General features: G+C 40.7%; 3 protein-coding genes across 3 annotated transcripts; all 3 read left to right on the forward strand.

Annotated features, from left to right (window-relative positions):
- Window positions 1-663: 663 nt before the first annotated feature.
- TM35_000051960 (metallocarboxypeptidase) lies at window positions 664-2,178 on the forward strand (the record flags this gene model as incomplete). Its single annotated transcript, XM_029022851.1, has 1 exon — window positions 664-2,178. One exon carries the CDS (start codon window positions 664-666, stop codon window positions 2,176-2,178), a length of 1,515 nt encoding a protein of 504 aa, XP_028885666.1.
- Window positions 2,179-2,608: 430 nt separating this feature from the next.
- On the forward strand, window positions 2,609-4,123 carry TM35_000051970 (metallocarboxypeptidase; the record flags this gene model as incomplete). Its single annotated transcript, XM_029022852.1, has 1 exon — window positions 2,609-4,123. One exon carries the CDS (start codon window positions 2,609-2,611, stop codon window positions 4,121-4,123), a length of 1,515 nt encoding a protein of 504 aa, XP_028885667.1.
- An 811-nt stretch (window positions 4,124-4,934) lies between these two features.
- TM35_000051980 (putative Unc104-like kinesin) lies at window positions 4,935-9,704 on the forward strand (the record flags this gene model as incomplete). The annotated part of the gene is made up of 1 exon (XM_029022853.1): window positions 4,935-9,704. The coding sequence occupies one exon, from the start codon at window positions 4,935-4,937 to the stop codon at window positions 9,702-9,704; it is 4,770 nt and encodes a 1,589-aa protein (XP_028885668.1).
- Window positions 9,705-9,816: the final 112 nt, after the last annotated feature.

The raw sequence follows: 9,816 nt of genomic DNA on the forward strand, positions 1-9,816 counted from the left end.
TGGCAGCGCAGTTGATGAACAGTGTGCGAAAGGAACTTGGTGAGAGTGTTGTGAATGACTGCATTCGTAAGGGTGAACTTGACAAGCTCTTGGAGAAACAGAAGGAAAAGATCTGGCAACACGGCAGTTCACTGACAACAGATGATCTAATCAAACAAGCCACGGGGGAGTCCCTTAACCCTGAATATTATCGTAAGCACCTTGAGCGTCGTTACCGCGATGATGCCAACTAGATACTACCAATATTTAGGTGCTTGTGATACAATTCTATTTATTTTCATTTTTATTTTTATGTTTCCTTTTGTTTTTGTTTTACACTTGTACTTCTGATTGTTGTATTATCTTCATTCTGATTATTTTTCTTTTTTTATTGCGGTATTTATGGGGTATTTGCCATGAAATGAATGATTATTGGGAATTATGAACTTCGTTTTTTTATGTCTTTCTATTTTATTTTACGTCTGAAGAGATCGATGAGTAAATATATTTATATGACTTACTGCATGATACTCTTATGTCCTTGGCGTAAGACTCTAATTTAGTACCGTTGCTCTGGGGCGTATTGCTTTTATCTTTTTCTTTCTACTTATTCTTCTTATCCTCCTGATATCTCTTTAACTTTTACTGTTCCTCAAATAGTGTCTCTTGAGTGAATTGAGCGTAATGATGAAGGCGTACAAGGAATTGGAAAAGGTATTTGCGAAGCTCTACCGTTATGGACACCTGCTCCATCTGGCCGATTGGGATTCCCAGACAATGATGCCTCCAAAGGGGGCGGAGGCAAGAGGTGCTGCCATGGCCGAACTGCAGGTGCATATGCATGAAATTATTACTAGTCCAAAATTACAGCAACTTCTTGCTGAGGCAGAGACTGGCAGTAACGAGCTTGACTTGCTTCAACGTGCCAACCTTCGTGAGATGCGACGGTCATGGGAAATGGAGAACCTTCTTCCCGAAAGTTTTGTGGAGCGAAAAACCATTCTAACAACAAATGCGCAGCAACTCTGGAAGAAATGCCGTGCTGAGAATGACTTTGCTGGCTTCCTTCCAACACTGAAGCAGCTGGTGGAGCTGTACCGTGAAGAAGGGAAGCTGCGGGCTGGGAATTCTGGCAAGCACCCATACGAGGCATTGGTGGATCTCTACGAGCCTGGTATGACGCTGCAGCGGCTGGATGAGATCTTCAACAACGTCAAGTCATGGCTGCCGGATCTTCTTAAGGAGGTGCAGGCGAAGCAAAAGACGCTGAACGCATCTGTTGTGGAGCCCAAAGGACCTTTCCCTGTTGCACAGCAGGAAGCACTGGGCCGCTTCTGCATGGGAGTCTGGAAGTTTGATTTTGATGGTGGTCGACTGGATGTGAGTGCCCACCCATTCTGCGGTAACTCCAAGGAGGATGTCCGTATTACCACAAACTACCGTGAAACTGACTTTGACAAGAGTCTCTTGGCTGTTATCCACGAAACAGGACATGCCAAGTACGAGCAGAACTGTGGGCCAAAGGGATTTGAAACACAACCAGTTTCTATGGCTCGTTCTCTTGGAGTCCATGAGGGTCAGTCTCTTTTTGCTGAAATGCAGATTGGTCGCTCTGGTGCATTTATGGAGTTCCTTACCCCCAAACTCTCAGAGTACTTTGGGAATCAGCCCGCTTTCACCCCTGAGAACATGAAAAGGATTACGCAGCGTGTTGAGCCTGGTTATATTCGTATCTATGCCGATGAGCTGTGCTATCCATTACATGTTATTCTCCGTTATGAACTTGAGCGTGATCTGATAGATGGCAAACTTGAGGCAGAGGATGTGCCAAAGGCATGGAATGAGAAGATGAAGAGCTACCTTGGTCTGGAAACCCTTGGCAATGACAAGGAGGGTTGCTTGCAGGATATGCACTGGGCTGCTGGTTTGTTTGGATACTTCCCAACATATTCTCTGGGTGCCATGGTGGCAGCGCAGTTGATGAACAGTGTGCGAAAGGAACTTGGTGAGAGTGTTGTGAATGACTGCATTCGTAAGGGTGAACTTGACAAGCTCTTGGAGAAACAGAAGGAAAAGATCTGGCAACACGGCAGTTCACTGACAACAGATGATCTAATCAAACAAGCCACGGGGGAGTCCCTTAACCCTGAATATTATCGTAAGCACCTTGAGCGTCGTTACCGCGATGATGCCAACTAGATACTACCAATATTTAGGTGCTTGTGATACAATTCTATTTATTTTCATTTTTATTTTTATGTTTCCTTTTGTTTTTGTTTTACACTTGTACTTCTGATTGTTGTATTATCTTCATTCTGATTATTTTTCTTTTTTTATTGCGGTATTTATGGGGTATTTGCCATGAAATGAATGATTATTGGGAATTATGAACTTCGTTTTTTTATGTCTTTCTATTTTATTTTACGTCTGAAGAGATCGATGAGTAAATATATTTATATGACTTACTGCATGATACTCTTATGTCCTTGGCGTAAGACTCTAATTTAGTACCGTTGCTCTGGGGCGTATTGCTTTTATCTTTTTCTTTCTACTTATTCTTCTTATCCTCCTGATATCTCTATAACTTTTACTGTTCCTCAAATAGTGTCTCTTGAGTGAATTGAGCGTAATGATGAAGGCGTACAAGGAATTGGAAAAGGTATTTGCGAAGCTCTACCGTTATGGACACCTGCTCCATCTGGCCGATTGGGATTCCCAGACAATGATGCCTCCAAAGGGGGCGGAGGCAAGAGGTGCTGCCATGGCCGAACTGCAGGTGCATATGCATGAAATTATTACTAGTCCAAAATTACAGCAACTTCTTGCTGAGGCAGAGACTGGCAGTAACGAGCTTGACTTGCTTCAACGTGCCAACCTTCGTGAGATGCGACGGTCATGGGAAATGGAGAACCTTCTTCCCGAAAGTTTTGTGGAGCGAAAAACCATTCTAACAACAAATGCGCAGCAACTCTGGAAGAAATGCCGTGCTGAGAATGACTTTGCTGGCTTCCTTCCAACACTGAAGCAGCTGGTGGAGCTGTACCGTGAAGAAGGGAAGCTGCGGGCTGGGAATTCTGGCAAGCACCCATACGAGGCATTGGTGGATCTCTACGAGCCTGGTATGACGCTGCAGCGGCTGGACGAGATCTTCAACAACGTCAAGTCATGGCTGCCGGATCTTCTTAAGGAGGTGCAGGCGAAGCAAAAGACGCTGAACGCATCTGTTGTGGAGCCCAAAGGACCTTTCCCTGTTGCACAGCAGGAAGCACTGGGCCGCTTCTGCATGGGAGTCTGGAAGTTTGATTTTGATGGTGGTCGACTGGATGTGAGTGCCCACCCATTCTGCGGTAACTCCAAGGAGGATGTCCGTATTACCACAAACTACCGTGAAACTGACTTTGACAAGAGTCTCTTGGCTATTATCCACGAAACAGGACATGCCAAGTACGAGCAGAACTGTGGGCCAAAGGGATTTGAAACACAACCTGCACGTATGGGTCGCTCTCAGGCTGTTCATGAAGGACAGGCGCTTTTTGCTGAAATGCAGGTTGCTCGCTCTGGTGCATTTATGGAGTTCCTTGCCCCCAAACTCTCAGAGTACTTTGGGAATCAACCCGCTTTCACCCCTGAGAACATGAAAAGGATTACGCAGCGTGTTGAGCCTGGTTATATTCGTATTGATGCCGATGAGCTGTGCTATCCATTACATGTTATTCTCCGTTATGAACTTGAGCGTGATCTGATAGATGGTAAACTTGAGGCAGAGGATGTGCCAAAGGCATGGAATGAGAAGATGAAGAGCTACCTTGGTCTGGAAACCCTTGGCAATGACAAGGAGGGTTGCTTGCAGGATGTGCACTGGGCTGCTGGTTTGTTTGGATACTTCCCAACATATTCTCTGGGTGCCATGCTGGCAGCGCAGTTGATGAACAGTGTGCGAAAGGAACTTGGTGAGAGTGTTGTGGATGACTGCATTCGTAAGGGTGAACTTGACAAGCTCTTGGAGAAACAGAAGGAAAAGATCTGGCAACACGGCAGTTCACTGACAACGGATGATCTAATCAAACAAGCCACGGGAGAGTCCCTTAACCCTGAATATTATCGTAAGCACCTTGAGCGTCGTTACCGCGATGACAGCGGATAAAAGTGCTGTTTAACGATTATTTTAGTTAATATCTTACTGTGGTCTTTGTTTTATTGAGTTTTTGTTTTTTTTTATTTGGTAATTACTGTTAGTAAAAGGAAATTGCTGTGTGATTTAGGGATAAAAAAGATCTGAATATTCGCGAATTTACAAATTGTGTTGTAGAATTGATTTTGTTGTAATTTTTGTTTTTTTTGTGCTTCCGTTGGTATTCTCAAATTTTATTTTTGAAACCAATTGGTCATCGTTTTCTGTTTTTTTCTTTTTCCGTCTTCTGCGTATTTTGTTTTCCTTATGTAAGGGTGTTATTCTCTTTGGGAATTCTTTTATACGTATTTATAGTGTGAGGGATGTGTTTGTTTGTTTTGTAGAAGACGAGAAAAGAGAAATTAACTCTTGATCAAATCGTGTTTTTTTTTTTTTTTTTTTCTTTGTGTATGTGGTTCTTGGTACTTTCACAGCAGCGTTTACGGACTTTATAATATGAGAGCACAGGAAGTGTAAAGAGAAAGAAGCCTGAAAAATGAAAGAGTGGAAGAGGTGATATTTAAAGCTTTTGGCAAGATAAATAGAACAACTTTACATGTTTTCGTTTCTTTTTTTTTCTGTGTTTCTTTTGGTCTTCCTTGACATTGATGGGGGTAACAACCTTAACTAGGTGAGAAGAAACAAATAGGAAAACCAAAAGAAAAAAAAAATAATAATAAAAGAACAAAACAAAACAAATAAAGTAATACCAAGATTAGTATAGTTGAGTTTATATATATATATATATTTTTTTTTTTTATACTTCTGCTTTCGTTATTGTGAGATGCCAGCTCCACCGAAGGCGGAGGAGGGACGCATCACGGTGTGTGTTCGTGCCCGTCCTCTTAATGAGCGAGAAAAGCGTCTGAACTCACCGCTCTGTTTGCTTTTTCGCGGTGGTACTACCGTGAGTATTTACAGAAAGGCGGTCTCATCAAGTGGTGGAGTGGAAGGCGATGAGGCTTCTGGTGGGAAGGCATTTACATTCGATCGCGCCTATGACTGTGATGTTGGGCAATCCACTGTGTATGAGGATTTGGGAGTGCCGGTACTACATGCGAGTGTTAAAGGATTTAATACATGTATATTTGCTTATGGACAAACAGGTAGTGGGAAGAGTTATTCTATGATGGGACCATCCGGTGGGCGAGATTTGGTTGTGGATCCGGGAATTATTCCCCGATTATCCAAAGGTCTCTTTGCAATGTTAGGTAAATTAGTGGAAGAGAATAAGGCGGAGCGAGAGAAGGCAGTTTCATCTGGTATTCCAGAACATTCCCTTCCTCCAGAGTTAACAACAATTGTTGCAGTAAGCTATTTGGAGATTTATCAAGAACGTGTAAACTGTCTTTTAAATTCAAAATCTGAGAATCTCAGAGTTCGTGAACATCCTGTAATGGGAGTATATGTGGAAGGTCTTACAGAAGTACAAGTAGATTCAGAAGAAAGTATTTTGAGGCTTATGAACGGTGGGAATCAATCTCGTCATACAGCAGCAACAAAGATGAATGATCGTTCCAGTAGATCTCATGCTATTTTTGCCATTTCATTAATACAAAAACGAACTAGCAAAACAAAAGAGGGTAAAATGGCTTGTACAGAATTACGATCAAAAATTAATCTTGTCGATCTTGCAGGTAGTGAACGAGCAAAATCTACTGGAGCTGAAAAAGAAACACTTCGTGAAGGTGCTAATATTAATAAATCACTTACGGTATTAGGTCTCGTTATTAGTGCATTAGCAGACCTTTCTAAACAAAAAACAGATGTAACAGCTGCTAAACATATACCTTATCGTGACTCTACTCTCACTTTTATCTTAAAAGAGTCACTTGGTGGAAATAGCAAAACCTTTATGCTCTCTACACTTAGTCCAGCAGCAGCAAATTTTGATGAAACACTAAGTACATTACGGTATGCAGACCGGGCCAAATCTATAGTAACACGAGCCACTATTAATGAAACAGCTGGTGATAAGAGAATACGAGAATTAGAAGAAGAAGTTAAATATTTACGAGAAAAAATGCAACACTATAAAGAATTGGCTGTACGTGGAAAAGTTTCAAATGATGTTGGTAAATTATCAGAATCAACGAATCGTACATTTGCTGATGATGAACCTAAACCAGATGATTATACTGCTGGTGGTGATGAAGAAGAAGTAAATTATATAAATGCTGTAACTCCACGTCTACCTCGAGATGCAGCAGCGTTAGAAGCAGAATTACACCGTGCAGAAGAATTTATACATAAACTAACTGATGTTGAGAAAGGACGTATGGGGTCTCCTAATGTATTGGAGTTATACCGTGATACCTCTACTATAAGAGCTAAACGCAATGAACCTTTTCTTCTTAATGTGGATGCTGCTGGAGATTGGGTAATGGAATACCTTGTGGCTGGTTTAACTTATTTAGGAACAGAAGCAGGTGAAGAAAGTAATGATACTCACTATATTATAGTAAATGGACCTAATACTTCTGGTATTGCCCCTCAACATTGTTGTTTTGTACGTCAAGAACGTGGACAAATATTTATTCGTCCTTTAAAAGATAATGCCACATATATAAATGATGAAACAGAACCTTTACAAAAAGATACACTTCTAATAAGTGGTACAATGATTTGCATTGGTGATGATTATTTACAGTTTAAATTCACAGATCCTTCTGCAGTTCAACTCACATCTCGACGAAGACCTGTTCGTGGTGTAGATGGTACCCCAGTTTCTTCCCCTTTAACCACTAATATGCTTTCAAAAATACAAGGAGGTGAAACGCCTAAAGGTGTACCTTCCATCACTATGGGTAGTAGTGTGGCTTCAGCTACACCGCCTTCAACGACGGGAATTCCCGCTATTCCATCACTGCGATTAAAAGAAGTTTTGCAACGACGTTCTCCCGGTAGTGTTCAACCAACAGCAACAACAACAGCAACAACAACAACACATCAGGATCCAATGACACCTGGTGGGTCAACCATTATACCAAGTTCACGAACTACTCGCACTGTAGGTTTAACTCCAAAAGCTGCACGAACAACAGGGAAGGTTATGTTTGCACCAACAGAAGAAATGGATATTGTATATCGGCATACGTTTCTATTTTTGGGAGCGAATAACTGTGGAAAAAGTGCTTTTCGAGAAAATCTACAAAAACCTGATAAATGGTATTCCGCTTTTGCTAATGATAAATTACATGTACAACCTACTTTTGGTGTGGAGTCATCATTAATTGAAACTCCAGCTGGATATCATCCTGTACAAATGAATTTAATGGAATTGAGTGGAAATGGTTGTTTTTCTCTTCTTGAGGGTATTTTACCTACTAGACGAGTGACCTACGTACTTTGTTTCTCGTTAAAGGAATCTCCTTCTTTGGAAACATTACAACCTCTTTTGGAGTTTATTCTTTGTAAAACTACTACTCGAGATGCGACTGTGGTTCTCATTGGTACTCATCTTGATGAAGCTTTTCTTAACCAAAGCGAGTTAGCACGTTTTTTTGCAGATATTGAAATGGAAGTCAATAATTATTTCCGTCTTCTTCAAAGTGTTGCCGAGATGCGACCTACTATTGTAGGACATTTTGCTGTAGATAATATCAATCGTACCGTCTTTTCTCCATCATTTTCAAAGATGAAAAGATTTCCTGAATTACTTACTTGGTTTGGAGAACAATCTATTCAACGATGTCGTAATGATTTAGACTTTCCAAATGCACAAATACCAGTACGTACAATGTTATTAGCTAAAAAAGTACGTGAACTCTATCATGAAGGAAAATGGTGTATCTCTTCATCTGGGTATAAAGTAATGGCAAAGGCTTTAGATGCTCGTTATGGAATGAATTTGGAAGAATTACATCGACATACACAACTTTTAATGAGTTGGGGAATTCTAAATCATCACTACAGACATCTTACTATGAAGAAAAATATTATTTTGGATGTTCCTTGGGTATATCGTTTGGTGGCTGTACTTGCCTGTTGTACACCTGTACGGGGAAATGAAATACCAAGTGACTCTTCATGGCGACCATCACCGTTTTTAAGTTGTCGAAAGATGGTTGAACATCTTTCTCCTGTTCTTCCATTTGATGCGGATGAGGTTTTGGATTCTGATGTTTGTCATGTTCTTAATAGAGGGGTATTAACTATAAAAACAGCTAGAATTCTTTTTCGTAATGTTTTGGCAGAAAAGAAATTTGGGCTTAGTCATCTTGATGGATTACTAGAGTTATTACGTAGTTATGACTTTATTATTATGGGAAGTCGTCTTAAGTTATCTTACTTCTTTGATGGTTTACAACGATATAAAAAAGATGCGAATGGAAAAGTTATTTCTACAAATAATGGGGGTAATGATATTAATGTTTATGAAGATGATGATGGCAAAGAAGATGATGGCTATAATAGTGATGAAGAGGATAATGGTGATGATGCAACAAAGACTACTACTACCACTACTACTACTACTAAAGAAAATAATCGAGAAAAGGGAGTTGAAGAGGATAAACTACCTGAAAAAAATCCTAAAAAACAACAAGAAATGTTTGTTTTAATACCTGCGTGTTTTACCAGTCAACCACCCTCCGCTTTTTGTGTGCATTTACCTTCTTTTTTGTTTGGACCATTTTATCGCTTTACGCTTAATATGGTCCCACATAATTTTTTCTCACGTGTTATCTGTCGTGTATCGCAGTATGCAACGAAAGTGTATTTGGGTCCTGTGAATGCCCGTCGTGTGGATATAGAAGACCTTTTAGGTGGCGATGAACTCAGCAATGGCAATAATAATAATAATAATAATAATAATAATAATAGTGATAGAGGTAATGTGAAGAGTACAACACATACAAAGCCGCATGTAACGGCCTGTGTGGTGGATAAGAGTCAATTTTGGGATAATGCGGCGTGGGTGGTTGGATCCAACACCAGTCGTGCGTTACTTCGTATGGTCCAACACTCTCTCTTTGTCACTTTTCACGATTTTGATGATGATGGGGAATTCTACGATGGTCTTCGTTATATTGTGCGGAATATTGTTTATGAGAGTCCTGGGGTAATGTGTGATGAGAGTATTCTCTGTTCCCGTGGGTGGTTGGAAGAGGATGAGAAGTTTGGGGAGGAACACGGGGATAAGGTCTATTGGCGTGGAGTGGATGAGAATATTAATTCCCTCGAGAAGATTCGACAACGGGAACAGTTTGCACTCATGACAGCACGGGTGAATAATACCTCTCGACCCATGTATGCTAATCGTAATAATAATAATAATAACAGTCCTGGTGCCAATAATAACAATAGTGATAATAAAGATAAGAGTGAAGAAGAAGATCCAGATGTGGTGATTCCATTCGTGCGAAATCGTATGGACTGTATTGATGAAGAGGCATCATTGCGGCGTATCTGCGCAGATTCTCTCTTAACAGACGGTGTGCTGCAGGAAGTGAAGACGGCACTGCACGCTATTTACATCGCACAGCGCCGTGGTAGCTTCACCGAACAATGCTGCGCTACGGATAGACTCGTTGATGCACTCGCCCAGGCATAACGAGAAGAGAAGAGAGAAGAGAAGAGAGAAAAGAATGAATACGGATTACATCTTGTCACTATACATCACCGAGTAGTAACTATATAAGGAATTATATATATATATATATATA

The sequence above is a fragment of the Trypanosoma theileri genome (assembly GCF_002087225.1).
Source record: "Trypanosoma theileri isolate Edinburgh chromosome Unknown TM35_Tth_5_V1, whole genome shotgun sequence".
Classification (NCBI taxonomy): domain Eukaryota; phylum Euglenozoa; class Kinetoplastea; order Trypanosomatida; family Trypanosomatidae; genus Trypanosoma; species Trypanosoma theileri.